At 32.6% G+C, this 27,158-nt stretch overlaps 1 protein-coding gene and 3 non-coding genes across 5 annotated transcripts in view; 1 reads left to right on the top strand and 3 right to left on the bottom strand.

The window, feature by feature from the left end:
* Positions 1-27,158, bottom strand: part of LOC111420629 (atrial natriuretic peptide receptor 1) — a 57,231-nt gene that overhangs the window by 29,194 nt on the left and 879 nt on the right. For both annotated transcript variants that reach the window (XM_071198119.1, XM_071198120.1), the window contains 4 exons: positions 20,743-20,908; positions 15,599-15,670; positions 4,498-4,660; positions 246-365 (listed from right to left, as the gene is read on the bottom strand). In XM_071198119.1, the coding sequence (XP_071054220.1) occupies positions 246-365; positions 4,498-4,660; positions 15,599-15,670; positions 20,743-20,908 (521 nt within the window). The remainder of the gene's footprint in view (positions 1-245; positions 366-4,497; positions 4,661-15,598; positions 15,671-20,742; positions 20,909-27,158) is intronic.
* Positions 437-518, bottom strand: TRNAS-GCU (transfer RNA serine (anticodon GCU)). The gene has a single exon. It is a non-coding gene; the product is annotated as a tRNA-Ser (tRNA).
* On the bottom strand, positions 5,115-5,232 carry TRNAL-CAA (transfer RNA leucine (anticodon CAA)). The gene is made up of 2 exons: positions 5,195-5,232; positions 5,115-5,159 (listed from the first exon to the last, which is right to left on the bottom strand). It is a non-coding gene; the product is annotated as a tRNA-Leu (tRNA).
* TRNAL-CAA (transfer RNA leucine (anticodon CAA)) lies at positions 15,430-15,547 on the top strand. The gene is made up of 2 exons: positions 15,430-15,467; positions 15,503-15,547. It is a non-coding gene; the product is annotated as a tRNA-Leu (tRNA).

The raw sequence follows: 27,158 nt of genomic DNA, 5'->3' as shown, positions 1-27,158 counted from the left end.
TTCATTTTGACAATAAGTTTTATCAGTTGTTTTAGGATAATTTCTTGTTATTTAATATTATTGTAGATTCAGCTTTTTTTTAGCGAGAATGAACTTATTTTATTTAAATAACTAAATTTTATATTTTTATATTTATTTACTTTTATAACTCGCAACATGGATTACCAAATATATTATATAATATAGAGTTATATACATATATATATATCATGGTTAAAATCGGTTAGAGTTAATTTAAAAATTACCTCTAGCATACATACTAGCATCTCTTAGATAATTGTCGTAAGATTCGTCATCGTTTCCGTCCAATTCTCTTACGAAAGTTAATAATCCTTCTTTTTTTAAACCATATTCCAAATTTTTACCTTTAAAAAAATGTATACAAAACTTTTATTGGGTAAGATACAAAAAAAATTGTATAATAACAAAAATGTATCGACGAGGATGGGATTCGAACCCACGCGGGCAGAGCCCATTGGATTAGCAGTCCAACGCCTTAACCACTCGGCCACCTCGTCTGCGTGGGTCAATTTCAGACATACGGTAATGATTTCAAGGTCATTCAATCATACAATTTTGTATCAGAACTCAATTAATTGATGAAAATCTATTAAGTACTTAAGATTATTTGCCACAAGTATCGTCAGAATATTTTTGTTAATTAATTATTAAAAATTATCATATCCAAAGAAAAGTAAGTTAAAAATATTTGTAAAGTAAAGGAAGCTAAAACTGTGAACAAAACGTTCTTACAGTTGGGGATGAGGACAAGCTTATTAGTCGAGTTCCTCATCTTGTAACCTAATAGATATGCAGTCCAACTCTGATAAATATTTTAAATTTATTATAGTATATCAATACCATCTTACTAACTTTGTAGATCTATTATATTAATCAATTTACAAAGTCACTCTATCTGGAGTACCTAATTTGCTACATTCTGGTAATAAGAAGGAATTTGCCTTCTTCTTCCTCTATCTCAAGATCATTGGGTCTGTTATTCCTGATAAGGTCTGCCGTTGAAATATCTCCTGAGAAATTGATTGCTAGGTGTCTCTTCATTTACAGCGGAAAATCTAAGCAAGAAAGACCCTAATCTGGAGTCTGCATTCTGGTGCCCAACATGTACATATTTATAAAACATTCAAGACATCCAATATACAAAGAAAGTTAGCAGCTCAAGGAATAATATAATAGATAGGTTAGAGACTAGAGATAAGGTAATAATTAGGGCCAAATAACACATACTTTTTACAGAAAGAAGAACACAAATATGCCTTTAACAACACTATAGAGGGCAGACATCAATGGTGGACTACATAATTACAATTCGAACAACACTTCTACCACAAATACTTTAGGTAAAAGCAGTCACATTCGGCAATAAAGGAACGGATCGTATCCTTGACCAATACAAGAATTAATTTGAACGACCCTAATTATTCAAAAAGCCACCCAAATTCATTGGAAAATATAACCTAAAATTATTGATATCCGAAAGCACACAGCAGGAAGCGTGAGAAGGCATCGAACGTAGGGACAACCTGGCAAAGCATTTAAAGATGTAACCAGAAGGCAGAAGAGGAAGCCATCAGTAAGAGGAAAGTTAAAATCAACGTAACTAAAACACCAAAAAACGGGTTTGCGAAGAGGTTAGGAATATGTCAGAACTAAAAAAAAGAGCTATTTATCCTATAAAAAAGCACACCATTCGTATAACAAATGAAGTAAACTCCAGAATAAAAATTATAAGGTGAGAATATTGAAGTAAATTCATTAGCGATACGAATTACAGCCTGTAGGTATGCAGCTGGTGTGGAAAATGCTTTGAATTCGAAAGAATCCACGAAGAATATTTACACACAAATATGGTGTCAAATTATGATTGGGAAAAATATTTTAAATCACTAAACACAGGAACTATTATAAAGATAGAAGTCAAAGAAAACCTTGAAAAACTGAAAAACATGAAATCTACCAGAACTGACAACATACCTAATGAATTGCTCAAATATGGAGGAATAGAACTAACAGAAAAGCTGACCTAGTTATTGAACAGAATGTTATATCAGCATATTCAAAAACGGCGAAAAGTTAGCCTGGAAAATTATAGAGGAATAACTCTTTTAAATACATCAATTAAGTTTTTTACAAGTGTAATAAAAAATAAGCTGGAAAATCTTATCAGAAATGCCGAAGACACCAAGGTTTTAGAAAAAGTAGCTCAATATCGAACGCTACCTGCTGATACAAAGAGGTGTGCCAGCTTACTTCACAAATATACTACACAAAGGTTCTAACAAGCGAGGGAATTTGTAAACTCTGTTATAGTAGATCTTTATTCTATGTGAAACGATATCAAAATTGTCCATGTCAAACCTTGGCATGGGAAGGTCACAACGGTCCATAAAGCGTGCAAATCAAGATATTTAAAATATGATCATAAATTGGATGGAAACCAATGAAATAGTCTGAATTTTTACGATTAATTCAAGCGATGAAAAAGAAATCTCTTTGGATGTCCAATCCAGATGTCCCTACCTAGATCAAAACTACTATCCAATATACTCAAGAACTTGGAACATGAAGAAGATCAGGAGCGCGCATTATTTAACAGTGATGACCAGAAAATGATATCTCCAGTTCACAATTCTCAATTTTATTCCAAACAGTTAGTTTCTACGTTTATTTCTGCCTTCGACTGAACTATTTTGAAGGCGAAGTTGGAAGCAATGCAGATTAATAAATGTAGTACACAGCGAATCTAATATTGGAATGTGTGAGAATAGTATTAGCTGATCTACCAGTAAACAAATACAATATTATGGACAAGAAATTGGCTTCCAGTAAAAAGCTCTCCATGAGTTGTAATCGCCCAAACCGTTAAAATGAAAATTCCTAATATTGACCATTCCAAAACAAACCCACAGACATTATTAGCTATTGCTTTAGATATTCAAGAAGAAGAATTAGGCTTGGTGCAACAGCAGCACAACTTTACTAGAAATCAACTTATTATATGTAACCAAAAACTTTATCTCATCGCCAGATGTACCAAGCTGTGAAATAGAGTTTCTTTTTGGAGGGTAAGATTATCAAAAATGTAATTGTTCGAGGAAATACACAACCAAGAAGTGATTGCAACTCAAAATAGCACGATAGCTTGTACGAATACATAAGGGATAGTTACAGTTTAAAATTATAATTTAAATATTTAATCTTCTCTGTTAAGGGTTTGCAATAGTTGTCACCTTGACATATAATGTTACCTATAAAGGTACATCTCCACTATACCGATTGATAATGTAGATCGGCAAAGCCTCACAGCATACTGCTCTGTACTGGACTCTCGTCGGGTTTTAATAACAAAAGGCAAGTTGAAGCAAGGATTTTTATAAAAGAGTTTAACATAGAAGGAACAGAGACAAAGGTCATTTACCTAATCGTCATTTTCACTGCTAGAGAGATAAAGGAGAACAGAAAGAACTTATCATGTCAAGAATAATATTTTATTGCTCTTCGTGGAAAGAAATCTCTATCAGGAAATTTTGTAGACTTAGACTTTGAAGTACAAACAGGTGATTATGTGTTGCAAGATGACTTTGAATTTTGTTACGGTAATGCTAAGTATATTTCAAATTATATCCAAAATGAACTAGTAGATATGAACAAATTCGTGGATCATGGGTTTATAAGAATAGCTGGAAAAGAATTGTTTGAGTATCGTTATTAAGAACGATAACTCATCAGATTTGACAGACTTGTAATCAAATCTCTTTATTGTCATGGTCATACCAAAGTATAATTCTCAAATGGAGCTCCTCGCTGTGTTAGCATAGGTTTTTGTAACCTTAAGAAGCACAAAGGAATCATTGAAGCAATTTTAAAAATATGTAGATATTAATAATTCTTTCACAGCGTAATACTCTTTCGATTTCATCCCTAAGAAGGGAGTAAAGAATTTTATTATTGTTGAATATGTAGATGCTTTACTGGGAAATAGGGCGCTCTTCTCGGGTGCTCGAGCTTTCTATGTAAACATTTTAATATTGCGAAACAGCACATATATGTATAAAGAGACCCAGAACTCGCAAAATCCATTTCTAAAGTTGTAAAATTACTTCATCAATACTGAAAGTCTGTGAGTATGACGTAAAAAAGATATAAATATATAATTTAATCCGTTTAGGACCACATTGGGTTTTTCTAAATTAATATTACTAATGGATCCCAACTTGTTGTACCAAAGTTGTAACTCAAATTCCCTTAACATCGTTACCAGACCATATTCGTTTACATTTACAAAGTTTATAGAATTTATTACTTCGAGTTAGTAATAAATTAATAACTTTACTTGTTCCCTTTTCAAATACTACTACAGTAAAGTTACTCATTTCTAATTTTCATCACTCCAAAAATTAGAAATAAATAAAGATTAAGTTAATCAATTGAGTTCTGAAACATTTGTATTATTTATTTGATCGAATAATCACTCACCAACTGTAAGTGAAAATAAATCCGATCGATCCAATAAAAGAGCTACGTGCTTCCACCCGAATTGCTTGAATATACTCGCAAACACCAACTTCAATCGACATTGGCAATAGGACATCCTCGTAAGCGTTTGATATTTGCTCTTGTCCTTGAAAATTCCCTGTAACTAACATCTCAAGGGTCACATCATAACATACGCATACACTCATGCTATGTATGTATATAGGATACGTGCGACGAACCGTTCAATTTGTTTTTATAATGTATAGGTGGCACGCACGTGTGTGTATACTTTGGTGCTCAATTAGATGGCTATTCAACACCGGAGGGCGAATAGGACTGTAATTGCCGGCTTTGCGGTCGTTCGCGAATACCCCTGCCTGTACCACACATGAATATTTAAGTGGAATTAACGGTTGCATAGTTAAGGACGGTACGGTACGGTCTGGGATTCAATATTTCATTAGTTGAAGAACAATTTTGTATACATAGGGTTTAATTGGATTTTGTCTAGTTGAGATGTTGATAAAAATAACAAAAAAAGTTTTAATTTGAGAGGCCATAATAAGGGATAGTTAATATTAATTAATTAATTAGTTAAGTATTGCAAAAAACATGTATGTCAGAAGTGGGATTCGAACCCACGCCCTCAGAGAGGACCAGAACGCTCGAAAACCCGTATGAAACGGGCAAGGTTAACCTTGAGTCTGGCGCCTTAGACCGCTCGGCCATCCTGACTACGTGATTTTAACTTGGTGTGATTCAGTCACCAAATTTTACAGCACTAGATAATAAAGTATTAAATCATTTGAAACGTTTATGTAATATACAGGGTGGTTCAGTTTTTAATCGGGAAACTTTACTAGGAAGTAGTACTTGCCAAAATAACACAAGTTTTTTACATAAACATAGGGTCGCAACGCTTTTGTTTTCGAGCTATGAGCGATCAAAGTTGAGCTAAAAATTTACATTTTATTATTTATTTCGGCTATAAGTAAACCGAAGAATTTGAAATTTGGTATGTATTTACTACTGGTTAACATCTTGTTTTCTAGCATACCTTAAGCTTCCCTAGCGCCCTCTAAGGGGATGAAATTCACCACCCCCTTGGTTCTTTTTAGAAGAACTTTTTAACGCAATGCAATATTAACATAGAAAAATATGGGTTGTACAGCTCATTCTTTAGTGGTTCTTTTTTGTCTCTTTAGTTTTTCTCTTAAAATTGATAGTTTTTGCGTAAAAAAATAAAATATGTTACATTGCGCGGCAAAGCGCTACCTACAAATAAAAAACAAAATTTTAAGTTGGCTATGGAAACTTACCAGGATTTTGGGCTAACACAATAACACAAATTATTTACGATTTCGTCTCTTGACTTGTTTTCTCATTAAAGTAATAAAAAATTTAATTAAATTTAAGTTAAAATAATCATTCAAAAGATAAGTAACATTTAATAATAAATTAAATAGTATACTAAAAAAATGGAAATTACAAGAGAAAAATGTTAAAAAACAAACAGAAAACTAATTAAGAATCCAAATGAAACAAGTTTATCAAAAAAACTCATTACAAAAATAAACACAATTAATTTAAAAATTGTTCAAAATGCATGCCATTGTTATCAATGCATTTTTGGCATCTTGTAACAACAGAATTAACTGCTGCTAATATTTGAAACGGATTGTTCCTTAAAGTGTTAGCAGCGTCTTTTATTTTTCCCAACAGTTCTTCCCGAGTGTTTATTGGAGCGGCGTAAACTAGATTTTTCATATAGCCCCACACAAAAAAATCTAAAACGTTAAGATCAGGAGACCTTGGTGGCCAGGCAACGGGACCTCGGTTTGCCTCTTGATAATTGACAGGACCTAGTCGTCCTATCCGTCTATGTCCATAACGTGCGTTACACCATGCACGTATCCATCTGAAGCCAATGTTGCTCCAGATCACCTAGAGGAACGTCCGATAAACATTCCGCCAAATCGTTTTGCAAAAAATTTAAAAACATCGTTGCGTTCAAACGAGGTGGCAAAAAATAAGGCCCACAGAGGTTATTATTAATGACACCCATCCACACATTAAAACTAAACTCTGTTTGGATTTTCATGCTCCCAACTATGTAAGTTATGGTAATTTACGACACCCCTTCTTGTAAACGTGGCTTCATCTGTCCACAAAATCTTCTTACAAAAATTTTGGCCACCTACAGAAAGTTACTCTTTTAGGACCATCTTCAGGTCTTAAATTTTGTACAGGTTGAAAACGATAGGGTTTCCTGTGGTCCTTCTTCAGAGTTCGTAAAATTGTACTTCTTGAGACTCGTAAATTTTGAGCTTGAAGTAGTCTAGCAGCTATGCGACTGCTTAATGTGCTGTCATTATCAAAAAGGTTTAAAATTGCTCTTTGGTTTCTGTTATTTTGATTATTTCGTACTTGCTGGGTATTTAAACTATATTGTCGAAAACGTTGATGTGTATTGATAAATACCTGAGGATCAGGACATCTTCTATTCGGAAACCTTCTAGCGTATTCTCTAGATGCCGCTTCCGCATTTCCATCACAAAAACCATAAATAAAATGAATGTCTGCGTATTCTTCTGTCGAAAATAATCGTGGCATGATCAATTTTTCGTAGTTTTTTAAACAATGATCAACAATAAAAAAATAATGATACTTTTACTTAATAACAATCAAGAAATATTTTCAATAATTGTCAACAATTAAGAGGATTTAACGTAACTAACAGCTCGTCTCAATACAAACATAAATTGTTTTTTGAAAATCAAAGCCAACTTTTAGAGTAATTTTAGCTAAGCATGGCGGTACATGGCACGACATTCCATTTTTTTACACAAAAACTATCAATTTTAGGAAAAAAACTAAAGAGACAAAAAAGTACCATTAAAGAATGAGCTTTATAACCAATATTTTTTTATGTTAATACTCCATGGCGTTAAAAAGTTCTTCTAAAAAGAACCAAGGGGGTGGTGAATTTCATCCCCTTAGAGGGCGCTAGGGAAGCTTAAGGTATGCTAGAAAACAAGATGTTAACCAGTAGTAAATACATACCAAATTTCAAATTCTTCGGTTTACTTATAGCCGAAATAAATAATAAAATGTAAATTTTTAGCTCAACTTTGATCGCTCATAGCTCGAAAACAAAAGAGTTGCGACCCTATGTTTATATAAAAAACGTGTGTTATTTTGGCAAGTACTACGTCCTAGTAAAGTTTCCCGATTAAAAACTGAACCATCCTGTATATTGTTATTGTTATATATCTGGAGAATTTTGACATTCGTGGGTTGGTAATATGTTTTTCGACAGTTAACGATTCGCAAATTTACTTGTATAACAGTTACGAATAAATCATAATTATTAAAGTAAGTTTATTATTAAATACATATAAAACAGTGGCGACGGCGACGAGGCGAACATTCGAACCGCAATACAGTGGTGAGCACATACAAATTACACTACAAATTACGCAAATCTTACAACCATTACAATTGAGGTTATGATACGGAAGCGTTCCAATTCCCGAGTGAACTTTTACGTTTTTACCTTTCGATCAAGGGCCGCTACATTCCCAAAACGCCTTGATAGCCCGCTAGGCGTATCCTAAATTCTATACAAAATCCTATTTTCAAAATGGAACAAACATTATTACAAATTACGCAAATCTTACAAACGTTACAAGAAAACCAAACTACCATTTCGTCAACGATATCAAATCAAAAAGAAGTTGTTGATGTAAAGGGAGGTAATTTACAACCGTACGATAAAGCCAACGAAACATTTAATTCATACTTACAGCGATTACAAAATTATTTAGATCTACGAAATCTAAAAGCAAATACACCAAAACAGTACCAACTACTTACAAGTCTTACAGCGCCAGAACTACCAAATACAAAAAAATTCGAGGAATTGAAGACATTACTGCAAGACCACATGTGTCCGATACATAGTGAAATATCGGAACAGCACAAATTTACATGTAGGATACAACAAGAAGGTGAATCTATTTCAAGCTTTCAAGCTGAATTGAAGCGACTGTACAGGTGGTTCAAATTCGATGTCCGAGTAGGCTAAGTCGGAAACTATAAGAGTTAGAAAAAAAGTAGCTTACATGTCATGATCTCGTTTTTCGAGAAACTGCTAATGCCGAAAACCTCATAGCGCTATCGTCTTTTGTTTTTCTGCTAGAGGCTAAAATTGAAAATATCGTAAAACCAGCAAACGCAATTATCTTGGTTATTATTATAGCTGGAGTATTATAACTAAGACATTATATGGACACTTTTTTACAGAGAATTTGATGATGTAGATAAAAAAATTTTTTCGGTTTTAAATTTTGAGATATCATGACAATTTTCATTTTTTTAAATGGAAACAACCACTTTATTCGCTTATTAAATTCTTTATTTTTTTCTAATTACAAAAATATAGGGTTCGAAAGGTCTATTTCTTATTGTTTTAGAATAAATTTAAGTTTTGACAAAGCTGTTAAATTAGCTTTATCGATTGAAGCAGCTAAATCAGAAAGCAGAGAATTACAAGAAACAAAAGGATTAAATTACATTAATAAAACTAAGAATTACAAAACAAATAAAAGAGATTATACACAGAAGAGAGAAGAGAAGAAGAGTGGAGAAAAGAAGAAATGTTTCCGATGTGGAAAATCTACCCATTTTGCTGCAGTGTGCAAGGAGAAGAACTTAAAATGTAAAGGATGTGGTAGAGATGGTCATGTCGAGGTGGTATGTTTCAAGAAGAAGCGAGATGTTAAACAAGTAGAAACCGGAGAAGAAACAGAAGAGGAAATTACAGATGAAGATGAAGGACCGGAAATAAACTGCTTAAACACAGTCAATTTAATTCAGGGAAGTAATCATTCTGATAAATTCAAGATTACAGTACAAATACCGGAGCAGCATTATCCATAGTTTCTTATTCAACATTCAAGAAGCTTTGCCCACATTTACAATTACAAAAGACATCTACGAGACTGCGGACGTATACGGGGGAAATTATCAGACCGAGGGGAACATGCACTGTGAAAGTAACATACAATGGACAAAATATTACCGAATCACTTTGTGTCTTAGACGGAAAAGTCGACAACATTTTTGGAAGAGATTGGTTGAAAAAGATTAAATTAAATTGGTCAGAAATAAACCAAGTAGCAGTTGTTGATAAAACGTTTAAATCAGACGTTAATACGCTTATTTCGAAGTATAATGAGATTTTCCAACCACAATTGGGTGAGACACCTAACATTAAGTGTGACTTTAAAATAGCACAAGAAGTTACACCTATTTTTGTCAAACCAAAACCGATACCATACGCCCTTCGTGGAAAAATAGAAGATGAATTAAAACGATTGGAGGACGCAGGAATAATCGAAAAAATAAAATACTCAGCTTGGGGAAGCCCTATTGTTCCTGTTGTTAAAAAAGATGATCGCGTGAGAATTTGCGCAGACTACAAGGTAACAATAAATAAATATCTGCAAGATGATAATTATCCTATACCAAGAATAGACGATTTATTTGCCAAGATGAGTGGAGGAAAATTCTTTAGCACATTGGATATTAATCAAGCTTATCTGCACATGCGAGTTAGTGACGAAAGTGCAGCTTTGCAGACAATAAGCACTCATCTAGGAACATACAAGGTTAAACGCTTAATGTTTGGAGCAAAAATAGCTCCTAACGCGTGGCAACGATTTATGGATCAAATCCTACAAGGGTTGAACGGCGTAGTGTGCTTTTTCGACGACATATTAGTCCAAGGAAAAACTAAAGAAGAATTTCTTCATAATTTGGAAATGGTATTTCAAAAGTTAAGGGTAAATGGACTACATTTGAAAAAGGAGAAATGTCAATTTCTTGTGGATTCTATAACGTACTTGGGACATAAAATTGATAGAACTGGACTTCATCCTACTCAAGACAAAATAAAAGCCATTATAAACTGTCCGAAACCAACGAGTGTATCTGAGGTGAGAACATTTCTGGGACTGGTGAATTATTATCAAAAGTTCCTACCGAATGTGTCTAGCAAATTGGTACCTATTTATGCTCTACTCAGGGAGGACACTAAATTCTGTTGGTCATCGAAATGCGACAAGGTGTTCAAACAGTTGAAACAAGAGATTGCTAGTGACAGGGTTCTTACACCTTATAACCCAGAGCTACCACTTTCGATTGCAACTGATGCTTCACCAACTGGTTTGGGAGCTGTGATTTCGCATACCTTTCCGGATGGAACCGAACGACCGATTGCGTTTGCGTCAAGGTCTCTGACTAAAGCAGAAGCAAATTATAGCCAGATCGACAAAGAGGCAACAGCTATTTGTCGATCGTATGGGGGTTAAAGAAATTTTTCTTATACTGTTATGGACGACCTATAACACTGATAACTGATCATAAGCCTTTAACAAGAATTTTTCATCCAACAAAGGACTTGCCAGCAACATCTGCAATACGATTTTTGCATTATGCAAATTTTCTGGCAGGATTTAAGTACGGAATTCAATATAGAGAAACAAAAAAGCATGCGAATGCTGATTACTTATCTCGATTTTCAAGACCAAATTACGGAAAGGACGAACATTTGGATATGGATTCAACTTATGCCTTAAATCAATTAGATACTTTACCAATTGGACGAGAACAAATTCAAAAAGAAACTCTTAAGGATCCTGAAACTGCAAAGCTTTATAAGAACATCCAAAGTGGATCTGAAATGGAAGCTGATGAGTTAGTCAGGTATTCCATAGAAAATGGATGTATTTTGAAGGGTATCCGTGTAGTCATTCCTAAAAAGTTACAAAAAGGGATTTTGGATGAGTTGCATATTGGACATACAGGTATAGTAAGAATGAAGAACTTAGCAAGAAGCTATGTGTGGTGGAAAGGGATAGATAAGGATATTGAAGATTTAGTAAAATGTTGCAGGAAACGTTGTTTATATAAGAATAATCCAAGCAAACAAACACCATATCATCCTTGGGAGTATCCAACTCAGCCGTGGCAGCGTATTCACGTTGATTACGCGGGTCCGTTCCAGGAAAGGTATTTTCTAATAATAGTCGATGCTCATTCGAAATATCCTGAAGTGTTTATTACAACCAAAACGGATTCGAAAACCACAATAAGGATGTTGCGTGAAACATTTGCACGATTTGGCATTCCAACAACTTTAGTGAGTGATAACGGAACCTGTTTTACATCTCAAGAATTTCAGAAGCTTTTACAACTTAATGGAGTCAAACACAAACTTACAGCACCTTATCATCCGGCTACGAATGGCCAAGCTGAAAGATTCGTACAAACTGTTAAACAAGGATTAAGAACTATGTTAGGTGAAGGAGACTTATCTGTAAGGTTGACACGTTTGTTAATGCAATACAGGCGAATTCCACATTCCGAAACGGGACAATCACCGGCGGAGTTGTTATTTAAGAATCATTACCGAACCAGGTTGGACTTGGTGAGAAGAGACCTTCCTGCAGAAAAAAATGATAGAATTCCTGATGGAACTTCGAGAGATTTCCAAGTAGGTGACTATGTACAGGCGAGATTTTATGCTAACAAAGATGAGAAGTGGAAGTTCGGAGAGGTATCGCAAAAACATGGAAAACTACACTATGAGGTCAATATCGAGGGACAGTCGCACCGACGACATCAGGACCAACTAACAAGTTGTGGAAAACCCAATGACGAAACTGAGCCGACTGTTGAAGAAACGCCAAAACCAGAAAATACAGAGTAAAGTGATTCAGATCCAATTCCGGAAGTGATACAACAGAATGTTCCAGGAATAAGGAAATCATCTAGAATTAGGAAACCTCCCAATAAGTTAAATCTTTGACAACTTAATTTGCAGTGGTTAAAGTTTTCAAACGGGGAAGAGGAAGGTGTTATATATCTGGAGAGTTTTGACATTCATGGGTTGGTAATATGTTTTTCGACAGTTAACGATTCGCAAATTTACATGTATAACAGTTACGAATAAATCATAATTATTAAAGTAAGTTTATTATTAAATACATATACAACAGTTATCAAATTTAGTTACACAAATTTATGTGCTGCCATTATCGTTGGCACTAACTTTTTAACACGTATCAAAACATAATAACAGGAGACAAAGATTATCTATTACCTATCGTACATTCGCCACATTGTAAAAAATATACGCGATATTGATCTCTTGTTTTCGTATATTTCTCAAATCAACATCCTTTTATGATTATGCCAAATAATCATTTTATTTTTTCGTTATACGTAAAGAAATTTTTTATCAAATACACTTAGATAACAACGTTAAAGAATCTAAAGTCCATAATAAATTACTCAATAACTAGAGAAAAAACAAATCTAAATTTATAGGGACAAACACAGAAAACAAGGAAGAGACAACAAAGAAAAGATTCAACTTGGGCAGCTTAATTGATGAAAGTCCTGTAACCAAAAGCTATATAAAGCTAGATTAGATAATAAACTAGAAAACATGCATTATAAAAACAACTAAGAACAAAATATACTTGACAAAATATCAAAATCAAACCTATACAAGCAACCACAGACGGAGTATTAATAAAGTAGTCCATAAAGTATTAAAAAAGAAAAAGAGAAAAAATAAAACATGGGAGAAGTACGTACAGCAGAATAAAGGAGCTGTGCAATTCAGAAATTCCTAAGACAGAGCAAGACAAGAGACCTAATACCGCCAACAATACTCGAAAAATAGGACGACTACTTTAAGCAGTACTAACAAAAGATAGATCAAATTTCTTAAAGGAACAAGAGAACGAAGTACACGTATAACGCCATCCCTAATCGGAGTAACTATAAAGAGGACATAACGTAAACATGTAAATCCTTGAAGAATGTGAATGTACACGGTAACATGTAAGCAGAGCCTATAAAACGTAGATTCCAGAACGATTCTTAACGGTAAATCATTTCCACCACCAGCTAATTCAACCATTCATAAAAAGGGAGAGACAAAACTGCGACAATTACAGAGGTATAACAGTGACGGGCACGCTATATAAAGTATATGACAAGATCTTTGCCAAAAAAAGGCCTACAGTACAGAAATATGGAAGCAAAGGAGCAGACAGGATTCCAGGCTGGAAAATTAACAATACAAAACGTTTCTCGTTTGTATCTCTAAGTTAATAACAAGTAGAAACAAAAATGGGTTATAATCAAAAACCCATCTAATGTAAGTTATTTTCAACAAGCAACAGCTAAAATCAAGATGGGACAAAGAGTGTCAAGAACTCAAGTATTGGCTTTGCATATCCACGACCATATTCAAAATATATGTAGAGAAATTTGGATAAAAGAGGAAATTGGAAATCGGAAAACATAATCAGCTGTTCAAAAATTGGAGAATTTTGTAATTTCTTGAAAAAATACTCTAACAGTTTACATTACAACAAATGGAACTGCAGAGCCGAGAAGGGACGATATTCAGTTGTCAATACGGCATATTGCCATCTCCATTGCGGATGACACTCCTCATTTGATTTGGGCATAGAATTCAAACGTTAATTGTTCCTAAATATGCATAAAATAAAGTGATTAAGATCCGCGCTTTAAGCATACCAGTCTAGAACACTTCCCCTGGCGCTGTTTTAATTTCGTATGATGAACTTCACCAACGACCACTTCATAGCCCTGGTGTAACAGTTTACTGTGCCATTGCTGAATTTGGTGTGTAGGGTCCCTATTTTTCCAAAGAAGATGGTCAAATGGTAACGATTACTTTGAATCGCTGCTATCACATGATCGAGACCTTCCACCAACCTAACTTAAACCAGTTTGTCGGTAACCGTAAAGAGAAAAAGGTATGATTCCAACAAGACGGAGCCACAGCTCACACTTCGCGGCATTCTCTAACAGTTTTGAGGGACTTCTTTTCTGGACGTCTTCTCTCTTTGCGAAGAAACATGCCCCATAAATCACTCAATTTATCACCTTGTGATTTTTTTCTTTCGAAACACTAACTTCCCCTCCTTAACTTCCTTCCAACACTTCCCCAAGATCCCGCAGCTGTGTCTTCTGTCTATCATTTCTTCATATTTAACAGCTCTTCTGTTCGCCTCCACCCTCAATTCATCCACCTTCACTTTCTCCCTCACAATGTATCCCGGTGTTTCCCTAGACCTAGACCTACGACCCACCTCCAGTACAGATTCTGTACGTCCTCCAGAATATTCTGCCTTATTAGGGTTTGACTATCGCGACATCTGTATATAAAAGTAAGAATAAGTGGTGTGAAGTTGGTTACGTTAAATTAAAACCTACTGCGTTTTACTACTAGCAAAGTTCAATATGCCACTTCATACCCAAACCTCCGCCCCGTACATCATTGTACTCCTCACCAACCCATCAAAAATAATCTTTCTTTTACTGATGTTCCTCCCAAACACTCTCTCACCCCATCCCCAGATCTGCCCCATCACCTTATTACCCCTTTTTGCCATTTACCTCACATGCGCCGTTTCCTTGCTATGTTCCCTGAATTTATTCCGCAGATATACAAATTCTCTCACCACCTCAATCTCCCTCCCCTCCCATCTTTATTCCATTAAATTCGTTTTTAACAGATTAACACCAATAATTGGGTAACATTAAATAAACGCATCACCTCGAACATTTAAGGTATGTTGGAACTGGATTTAATTTATACCAACTTGTTCTATTTGATATCATACAACATTGTAAAAGTCAAAACAGAGGAGAAAGGTATTTTACTACTGTGCTCTTAACGTTTTCACTATAACATTGGTTTGTTGTATTGTCATATTCTATTTTTTTGAGAGTCAAGTTAAAAAAGTGTTATGGTATTTACTTTTAGAACATTTTTAAATTGATACCTTGTAAAGTTGGATCAAATGCTTTTATATATCATATGTCAGGATGGCCGAGCGGTCTAAGGCGCCAGACTCAAGGTTAACCTTGCCCGTTTCATACGGGTTTTCGAGCGTTCTGGTCCTCTCTGAGGGCGTGGGTTCGAATCCCACTTCTGACAATATTTTTTTTTCTTTTCGGGTCAAAAAACAGCTACTTTTTAAATACTTACAGCTGTATCGTTCCTACTCCTCAATCTTCCCAAAATTCCTGATGTAACTGATAATTCCCCCTCGGAAGGTGGCTGAAAAAGAAGACGCTCATTAAAATTTTACACCCACCTACATAAATTCACAATAAAAATACCTTTAATTACACATCACTTGACTAAGCGACATTTTATCGTTTTTAGAGATTTTCATGCTGACTGGTAAATAAAGAATTTATCTTTGAAAAAATGCACAATACCGAAAGACCTAAAATACTATTTGTTTTAACGGATAAAGCTAAGCGCCAATCACGTTATACGATTTCAAGTCCGATTTGCATCATACGTCTAAGAATCGACTTAAATACACCAAGAAGTTCTACAATAGAAAAAATAGATGAACCTATAATTTCGGACCAGTGTCGTTTTCTAGATGTTAGTAAAAAATTAAAAGTTTGTCTTTTATTTTATATAGAATTTAAGTCTAACTAGTTTTGGCCCTTGGCCATCTTCAGAGACTCTACAAATAGATTAAAATCTGTCATCTTATCCATTTTACAAACAACAGCGGTATATAGCGCTAGTTAGCAAAAGATATAACTATGTTGCATATTTTTATTGCACTAAAACTAGAACGAGAACTAAAAACATTCGGGTTTAGCCGTGCGTCAGACGCTAGCACTATTATTATGTAAAATTTACACCATACCTAGAACTAGAATCATTTGGGTTTAGCCGCACGTCTGTAAAGACGGCTAAACCCAAATGATTCTAGTTCTAAGTATAGTGTTAGATCTAGTTTTACACTAGCACTATCACTAGAACTAACATAAGATCTAGTCGACTTGAGAGACGTGGGATTAAATCCGAATGTTTCTAGTTCTCGGTCTAGTGTTAGTTCTAGTGGCAGTGGTAGATAGCGCTAGTTAACATAAGATATTACTATATTGTGTATTTTTATTGAACCAAAATTAGAACGAGAACTAGAAACATTCGGGTTTAGTAATGAAAAAAACTTTCAGTTGACAATGTCAACTTTAATTTTATTATTATATTCGTAATCTTTATAAAATAACCTTTAAAGTGAGTCCAAACTATACGCATTTATCTCAAAAACCCAAAAAATTCGAACTTTCAAGTTTTAATTTTGATATATTTGTCACCTATGATAAAGTTATTGGGTGTAGCCTTTGATTATATATAATATGGATTGAGCCAACGAGAGAGATAGCTTGCGCAAGGTGATCGAACCGAGATAGACATAGAAGCGTACTGCCATATAATGGGTGTACTGATAGAAGTGAGATAGATATAGAAGCGTACTGACATATAATATATCTATCTTTGTTACACTTTCACATTATCGCTTTCCATCTGCGTCTATTCACCTTGAGCAATATTTTTGTTAGTAGATATATTCAGTTAGCTCAATCCATATTATATATAATCAAAGGGTGTAGCGATCGGTATAAGAAAAAAAAAGAGAAATAAATTTTTCTTTGCTATATTTCGAAACAAATTGTTTCTTCTACAGGCAAAAAACTGTGTACAAATGTATCAAAATTAACATTCAAACTATCAATGGCTTACATAAAAAGGAAGAAACTTACAGGTTAGTTGATAAGCGGCACGATTAACACCAAAAAACATAGCATCAAAACCCAAAAAGGGTGACTCGAATTAATAAATTAAAATTAGGACACTTAAATTACAAACTAAAATAACTGACGTTACAAAAGTAAAAATCTTATGATGACTGAACATGGCGAAGAAACCAGTTCTTAAAAATATATTTTTATTTTTAGAGACTGCGCGATAGACAAAATCACAACGATACAGTCGAAGAACATATTTTAAATTTTAATTTTTTAATTAAAAAATTAATGAATCACTAACGTTGGTGTTGTCACTTAATACTCTTTCCCTTCTCCCCTTTTCCCAATGAAATAAATACGAGTAAAAACTACTTAAATTATTTGTATCTGTTTTAAAATTCACCGTATTATCAGTGATAGTAATGTGGTACATTTCCAAAAATAATCTACCGTAATAATTAGGATCACCATCAACTATCGACACATTATCAAAATCAAAAGTATAGTTACAGTTTATCATATGACTGGCCAAAGCACAGTGAGTTTTTTTCGTTTTAAAATCACTCCTATGTGAATTAATCCTGTTTTTAGCCATTGACGGGTGACACCAATGTAACAACCATTACACTCATTACAATTAACACGATAGATGACATTAGATTTGTACATCACGGGATCTTTATCTTTGATGCTACTATAACAACAACCTATCCTGTAAGGGTAGTAATCAACTATTTTTCTATCAGGTGGTAGATGCGGTCCAACTATTTTTTTAATTTTATCAGACATCTTTGGGATTTTCATAATTTTACTAAATTTAGATTGTCTGGTAGGTGGTATATCAAAAATACTGTTAACAGTTGGTTGAGAGATGTTATTGGAAGAAGAGAAAAGAATCTTGTTAACTAAGTGCTTAGGAAAACTGTTGCCAATAAAAATCCTTTTTAGCTTTAACAGTGCGTTGTATTGAAACCTGTCATCACAAATTCTTAGTACTCTATTCTTCATACCTCGTAAGGTATTAATTTTATGGTTAAATGAATGTGAAGAGAAATAGTTTATGTAACGTCCCGAATATGTCGGTTTGGTGTACCAATCACAAATCACAGAATTGTTCTCACGTATGACTCTACAATCGAAAAAAGGGACCCAGCTATCAGTTTCAGTTTCCACAGTGAACTGGATGTAAGGGTTAAATGAGTTGAAAACATCAAGAACGTAGTCAACACGATCACTGGGAACGCTGGTGATAATGTCATCAACAAACTTCTTTATAAACGGTAACTGAAAGTCCAATTTGGGAATCACACTATCCAAAACAAAATCCATTACCATCAGCGCCAAGATGGGGCTAATAGGAAAACCCATAGGAGTACCAAACTTCTGAACATAAATCTGATCTTGAAACGAAAAGTAAGTATTGTCAAAAACAAACTTTAAAAGTATACAAAAGGTTTCCAAATTAAAACTGCAATGATCATCAATTAAATTCCACTTGTCTTTCACAATATTAAGGACCAAATCCAGTGGGATGTTCGTAAAAAGACTTATTACGTCAAGTGAAACGACAACACAGTTCTTAGGGATGTGACAGCCTTTTACTTGACTGACAAAATCGAAGGTGTCTTTTACATTGTAAGATGTAGCATTACTTAAGGCAATGGTTAGCATGTCAGATAAGAACTTTGACAGGTTATACACGGTTGAACCACAAGCTGATATAATGGGTCTTAATTTTGATACATTTGTTCACAGTTTTTTGCCTGTAGAAGAAACAATTTGTTTCGAAATATAGCAAAGAAAAATTTAGTTCTCTTTTTTTTCTTATACCGATCGCTACACCCAATAACTTTATCATAGTTGTTAATTTTTGGAATCAAAAAACTCCATCTAACTTATTCCATATTTGTCAACTTCATAAAAAATCCTTTAAAATGAGTCCAAACTCGACATATTTAACTTTAACATTAATGAAAATATAATCACTTCCGGTTTAAAACGTAAACGTCAATTTAGACATATTTGTCATCTTCATTGAAAAAGCTTTAAAATGAGTCCAAAGATGACGCACTTATCTCAAAAAACAAAAAAGTTAGAATAAAAAACATTAAACCCTAAGTTAACAACAATGTAGATAGCAATTTAATTTTTAAATATTAATACCAACCTTAATTTTTTATTTTTTTTTACTATATTTTTGTTTTTGTGACAAATATTAAGACATTTTATAAGAATTAAGTATATGTCAAGATGACATTGACATTTCAAACCGGAAGTTGCTTATATTTCGAGTAATATTGGAATTAAACATATTATGTTTGGACTCATTGTAATAGTATATTAAAAAACAAGTTTCGTAAGACACGCTTGAAATGCACGAATTCAAGTTGAAAAACGAGTGGCGAAGCCACGAGTTTTTTAATGAATGAGTGCTTTAAGTCTTATGAAACGTGTTTTTTATGCTATTTTTTGTAATTCGCGTTTTTATACTTTTTTTTAACAAAAATAAAGTAAATTTTGGCAATGTAGGGAAATAGGTATGTAGCAGTTGGTAACACCGGAACACTTGAAAATAGAAACTTTGAATTGACAATTAGAAACTGTCAAAACACAAAATATATTCACCTGAAAAAAATGTTTGATGTACACCTCCCAAAATAAGAGAAATTGCTCAGAGTCCATGTCCTCATCATTGTGGACCTTGTATTTGATGCTAAGAACGTGTTTAAACATCCAGAGACAAAAATTGTCACATTGACAACTAGAAAAATTAATGACCCAATGTCACCAACTTGAAGTGGTTCCATAAAATGTTACTAAAATCTCATTACAGCACCCGTTTGAGTACTGTTATAGCTTCCATTACCGTAGCGAATTACAAAAAGGATTTTTCACGACCATTACAAATATGTCAAAATTGACGTTGACATTCTTAACCGAAAGTTGATCATAACTTCATTAATATTGAAGATAAATATGTCGTGTTTGTACTCATTTTAAAAGATTTTTAATGAAGATTACGAATATATCAAAAGTGAGGTTGACATTTTAAACCTAAAGTTAGTTATCATATAATAGAAGTTTTATAACTGAAGTTAATCTAGTGTTAGTCACTTTTCCGCACTTTCTTTTTATTTTAACGTGTTTTTTTGGGTCATTTCACGTTGATTAAAACATCGTCGATTTTTGAGTCAGATGATGATTCTTGAATTTTTCCCAAGTTTCCAATTTAAAAAAGAAACGAAATAAAATTCCTTTACCCCAAAATAAAATGAAAAAGAAAACAAATCTCATCTGATAACTATCAAAAAGCGACTTATTCTTTATGCCCAAACAACATTGAAATTCGTTTTACACGCGTCACAAGTTTGTTTCTCGATCGACGCATAAAAGGAAAGCTAAAAGAAGCTGTTTGGGTCGCGGTAATATAACTCTTCTCGTAAAATCACCGACCCTCTCTTATTCTACAAAGGATAGAGGCAATAAACCAACAAATGGTTCCTCGATCAACGAAGAGGGTCTAACAAAATATAAGCCTTAAAAATTTGAAATTATTAGAATTCTTTTCATTACCTGATCTCCCATTCCTGTTATAATCGGCGTATTCCAATAATCAGCTAATCTTGCCACTGGTTCCAATGCAAACATACAAGCCGGTCCTATAAACGCGATGACATCGTCTCGAAAATGCATATCAGCCGCTAAACCCGGTGCTCTAGCACCACTACAAGAAGGATAACTAAAAATATAAGAAATTAAATTAGTTATTAAGACTTTTTGGTTGATATTAAAAAAGTTTTATTAAAGAGAGAAACCGAATCTTATATACAATATATACAGTAATAATCCGGGTGTCCCTTGAGGCATCAAAAGAAGGTTGAAATTCAATTTGCCGTCCCGACGAGATGTATACATATTAAAATTGGGACGTCGTGATATTGAGAATAATTCTGAAAAAATCAACTTTGTATATAAAAAAAAATAACTTGGCAAATCTTGACTCCAAGTTACTAGAATAAACTTTGATGGATCACTTTTGTTTGTTACAACTTGAAATTAATCGACACGAAGTTGTATAATCAAATTCGAAGTTTATTCGCGTTTATTTTTTTATTGAATGTATTAGGATGTGGCAATAAAGCCCTATATAGAGTCGATTTGGGTGTCTTTGTAACGAACGCTTCTTAGGATATTAAGTTAGATGGTATCGCAGCGGAATATGATTACGGAGGGGGTCCTCTATAAACCTTGAATGCCGGCACGTCTTACAGATTTCATGAATAATTGATGTAAGCTCATTATGAAAATTTAAAAAATCTTAACAAGGAGGTTCTATGTAAAACGTGTTACTTACGAAGGGAAGGGAAAAGATAATCAATGTAAATTGGTTTAAAAGATTCGATTTAGATCGTCTTTAAATAACTTGGAAAGTAGTTGGTTTAAAAAAACTCTGTTTTTTTAGTCGTTATCGTTATGATTTAAAAAAGGGCCTTAAAATGCTTAATTTTTGCCAAAAAACGTTGATGTTGATGAATTTAAAAGGGAATATCTCGAGAACGAAAGCCAATCGGATAAAAGAGTTCTCTTTATTCTAGCTTTTAAATTAACTTTTCTGCCAGAAAAACATTTTAAAGTTCCAAAATCCTCTTAATGTACTAGAAAATGACAAAAATAAAAGTTAACCTCATAAAACTCACGATCTTATTCACTTTTTCGGATGGTGTTTATTAACAATCACCTTTAAAGAAAATCTTGTATGCTAGTGATATAGAAAAATGATTATTGAATCGAAAGATAAGAATAACATTTTTTCATATCATCCTTTCTTCTTGACATATTCACTTTGAAACTGTTAATTCTTGCAAAAAACATTGACTTTGATGGATTTAAAAGGGAATATCTCGAGAACTAAAGCCAATAGGATAAAAGACTGCTCTTTATTTTCGTTTTTAAATTAATTTTTCTACCAGAAAAACATCATTAATGTTTAATCAAAAATCTTCTTAATGATCTAGAATATGAAAAAAATAAAAGTTAACCTCATAAAACTCACGATCTTATTCACTTTTTCGGATGGTGTTTATTAACAATCACCTTTAAAGAAAATCTTATATACTAGTGATATAGAAAAATAATTATTGAATCGAAAGATAAGAATAACATTTTTTCATATCATCCTTTCTTCTTGACATATTCACTTTGAAACTCTTAATTTTTGCAAAAAACGTTGACTTTGATGGATTTAACAGGGAATATCTAGAGAACGAAAACCAATGGGATAAAAGACTGCTCTTTATTTTCGTTTTTAAATTAATTTTTCTATCTGAAAAACATCTTAATGTTTAATAAAAAATCTTCTTAATGATCTAGAATATGAAAAAAATAAAGTTAACCTCATAAAACTCTCGATCTTATTCACTTTTTCGGATGGTGTTTATTGACAATCACCTTTAAAGAAAATCTTATATGGTAGTGATATAGAAAAATGATTGTTGAATCGAAAGATAAGAATAACATTTTTTCATATCATCCTTCCTTCTTGACATATTCACTTTGAAACTCTTAATTTTTGCAAAAAACGTTGACTTCGATGGATTTAACATCGAATATCTCGAGAACGAAAACTAATACGACAAAAGGCTGCTCTTTATTTTCGCTTTTAAATTAATTTTTCTACCAGAAAACATCTTAATGTTTGAACAAAAATCTTCTTAATGATCTAGAATATGAAAAAAATAAAATTAACCTCATAAAACTCACGATCTTATTCACTTTTTCGGATGGTGTTTATTAACAATTATCTTTAAAGAAAATCTTATATGCTAGTGATATAGAAAAATGATTATCAAATCGAAAGATAAGAATAACATTTTTTCATATCATCCTTCCTTCTTGACATATTCACTTTGAAACTTAATTTTTGCAAAAAATTTTGACTTTGATGGATTTAAAAGGGAATATCTCGAGAACGAAAGCCAATAGGATAAAAAACTGCTCTTTATTTTCGTTTTTAAATTAATTTTTCTACCAGAAAAACATCATTAATGTTTAATCAAAAATTTTGTTAATGATGTAGAATATGAGAAAAATAAAGTTAACCTCATAAAACTCACGATCTTATTCACTTTTTCGGATGGTGTTTATTAACAATTATCTTTAAAGAAAATCTTATATGCTAGTGATATAGAAAAATGATTATTGAATCGAAAGAGAAGAATAACATTTTTGCATATCATCCTTCCTTCTTGACATATTCACTTTGAAACTCTTAATTTTTGCAAAAAAAGTTGATTTTGTTTGATTTAAAAGGGGATATCTCGAGAACGAAAGCCAATAGGATAAAAAACTGCTCTTTATTTTCGATTTTAAATCAATTTTTCTACCAGAAAAACATCATTAATGTTTAATCAAACATTTTGTTAATGATCTAGAATATGAAAAAAATAAAAGTTAACCTCATAAAACTCACGATCTTTTTCACTTTTTCGGATGGTGTTTATTAACAATCAGCTTTAAAGAAAATCTTATATGCTAGTGATATAGAAAAATGATTATGATCGTTGACTTCGATGGATTTAACATCGAATATCTCGAGAACGAAAACCAATACGACAAAAGGCTGCTCTTTATTTTCGCTTTTAAATTAATTTTTCTACCAGAAAACATCTTAATATTTAAACAAAAATCTTCTTAATGATCTAGAATATGAAAAAAATAAAGTTAACCTCATAAAACTCACGATCTTATTCACTTCTTCGGATGGTGTTTATTAACAATTATCTTTAAAGAAAATCTTATATGCTAGTGATATAAAAAAATGATTATCAAATCGAAAGATAAGAATAACATTTTTTCATATCATCCTTCCTTCTTGACATATTCACTTTGAAACTCTTAATTTTTGCAAAAAATTTTGACTTTGATGGATTTAAAAGGGAATATCTCGAGAACGAAAGCCAATAGGTTAAAAAACTGCTCTTTATTTTCGTTTTTAAATTAATTTTTCTACCAGAAAAACATCATTAATGTTTAATCAAAAATGTTGTTAATGATCTAGAATATGAGAAAAATAAAAGTTAACCTCATAAAACTCACGATCTTATTCATTTTTTCGAATGGTGTTTATTAACAATCACCTTTAAAGAAAATCCTATATGCTAGTGATATAGAAAAATGATTATTGAATCGAAAGATAAGAATAACATTTTTTCATATCATCCTTTCTTCTTGAGATATGTACTTTGAAACTCTCAATTTTTGCAAAAAACGTTGATTTTGATGGATTTAAAAGGGGATATGTCGAGAACGAAAGCCAATAGAACAAAAGACTGCTCTTTATTTTCGTTTTTAAATTAATTTTTGTACCAAAAAAAGTAAATTCACGAGAAATGTTCATACTCAAGAAGATTTAGAGAAAATGATACGGAATCTTGACCAAATTAGAGATAAAAGAGAAGAATACTCTCATAAGAATATTCTAGAAAATATTATCCACTAGAAAATTGTCCGAGGCAATTTTCTCATCGTGTATGGTAGCTTTCTCTGTCAATCCTGACAAAACTCGGACGGTTTTGGAAATTATTTTCGTAAATTTTAGTTTTAGATGACGATGAAATGGTTGTGAATTCATCAACATCAGAATCAGAAGTTAACAGACCAGAGAGTTCCACACTCGATGCTTTTATTGATGTTTCATCAAAAGTTGAACAAGGTACTCCATTTGCCATTGTTGAAAATAAATAACTAGACTTTGAGTATGAAAAAGTTGATATTAAAATGAAAAGTGGAGAAGCGAATGCTCTTAGCTTACAGTGTGATGGTGAAAGGAACGAATCCATACTTACCTTCATTAAATACACCAAACCCTGTGTTTTATAAAACTTTGCCAACAAATATTTGTCGACATACAGCAGAATATTTTGCTGAAATATCGATGAAGTTTTGAGAGAAGGTGGTACTGAAAAATTCTTTGCTATAGTAACTGACAATGTCAGTGCAATCATTAAAGCAAAATATATACTTCATGAAAAATACAAACATATTTCTGTTTATGGATACATTGCTCATACACTGAATTTATTAACTGGAGACATTTTAAAAATGAAAACCATGTCTACTATTATGGAAAATATTAAGGCTGTCATCAAAGAAATTAACAATACCTACATTGTATTGTCTCCTTTCAAAAAAATGCAAACTTAAAGAAATGACAGCAAAGCAGCCATTTTCTTAAAATTACCCGTGAAAACACGATGGCGATCAATTATCGAGCATTAAAATTGTACCAGTTTGTGAAATAGTTGAAGATATACTCAGTAAACAAGTTGCAAAGTTTATATTGGATGAGGATATTTTTTGGGTAAAAGTTTCAAACTTTTATTACCTACGAAACCCTATTGTTAAATACATAACCCAACTGGAAAGAGATAAACCAAGGTTAAGCCAAGTAGCTGAATGCTTTTATGAGTGGGAAAGAGGAAAGAGAAGTAAAAAAAAATTTTTGTTGCAAATATTTCCAGATCCAAATTTTAATGGAATTCATTTTAATAGAGAAGAACAATTACAAGGAACAGAGTTTATAGACAATATGGTTACTGTAACAAGTCAAGATGAGTCAAGTCGATCTAAACAAGGGTTATTTGGTAAACCATATGTTTTAAAATGAGTGGAAAAACGACATCCCGTTATATAGTGGAATGCTGTCTGCGTCGAGTGCAGCAACAGAAAGAAGCTTCAGCACCTGCAGCTTTATTCACACTGCCAAAAGAAATCTCATGTCTTATGGCTAGAGCTAGTGGAATAACTTTCATTGCTCATAATTTAAAATTATTAGATTCTGCCACCAATGTAAAGGTTAATGAAGGCAATGAAGACCTTTTTGATATTGAAATGATTGGATGTAGTGATTTGGAACCTTTGCTAGAGCTGTCTGAAAATTAATAATAAATTATTTTTTTACGTCAAATATATTCTAAATATTACAAATAAGTTCTCTATAGTAATTAATCCTATAAATATGAAGCATGCCAGCTTATTCTCAGAAAATTCTCAAAATTGAGAATATTCTCCTATTTCTTTTCTCGAGAATTTTCCATCTCTAGACCAAATTGAAGTAGATCCAAAAGTCTCTACGGATAATAACGAATCGTTATTTTATAATTACGAAAAGAATTTTTTCTATTGTCTTGTTGGCACTTTACAAGAATAGTGATGGTGGAACTTTTGCAAATTCAGGTCTAAATAAAAAAATTTATATTTATTGAATTATTTGAGCCAACCCAACCCAACCTAACCTATTCGTGAGATATTTGCCTTTAAATGATTGAATGTAAAAGTTATAAAAATTGAAGTATTTTGTGAGGTAACTCTGTAAGTTTTCATAAGATATTCTCCAAATTTTGAACATATATGTATTTTTATGTGACAAAAACCATTTTTGAGATTATTTTGTGGTTGCTCTTAGAGGGCGTTAATTGCAGGTAATAAATTCCTTAAAATTACATTTATCTTTTTAATTTCTTTAATTCTAAAGATATTTATAGCAAATAATAAAAATTCTTAAGATATTTGCGTTTAAATGATTAAATGTAAAAGTTATTTATTAACTCACTTTTATGTCAATTTTTACACCGACTTTGTACTTTTTTATTGAAATCCACGTCCTCTTTATTATGATTACTGAAAATTTCATCATATTAAACTTTAATCGCAATTTTATCCATTTTTGGGTACTTTAAATTTCACTACCAATAACTCTTTGTCTCGCCTTCACATCCAAATTGGCATTCTTTATTGGAATCTTGTTTTTAGTGCAGTTCATAAAAATTTCATAACTCCAATTCAACTTTTATTATAATTTTAATTTTTCTCATCTCATAAAATCTTCAACGTTCCATGATTACAATTTATTTTTTGAATGAAGTAATTCATTCTATTTGACCTCAGTTAAAAAAAATGTGTATTTTTTAATTAAGGTAAAGAATGCAACA

This window comes from Onthophagus taurus, chromosome 7, assembly GCF_036711975.1.
Source record: "Onthophagus taurus isolate NC chromosome 7, IU_Otau_3.0, whole genome shotgun sequence".
NCBI lineage: Eukaryota > Metazoa > Arthropoda > Insecta > Coleoptera > Scarabaeidae > Onthophagus > Onthophagus taurus.
This window is presented reverse-complemented; position numbering and strand designations above follow the sequence as displayed.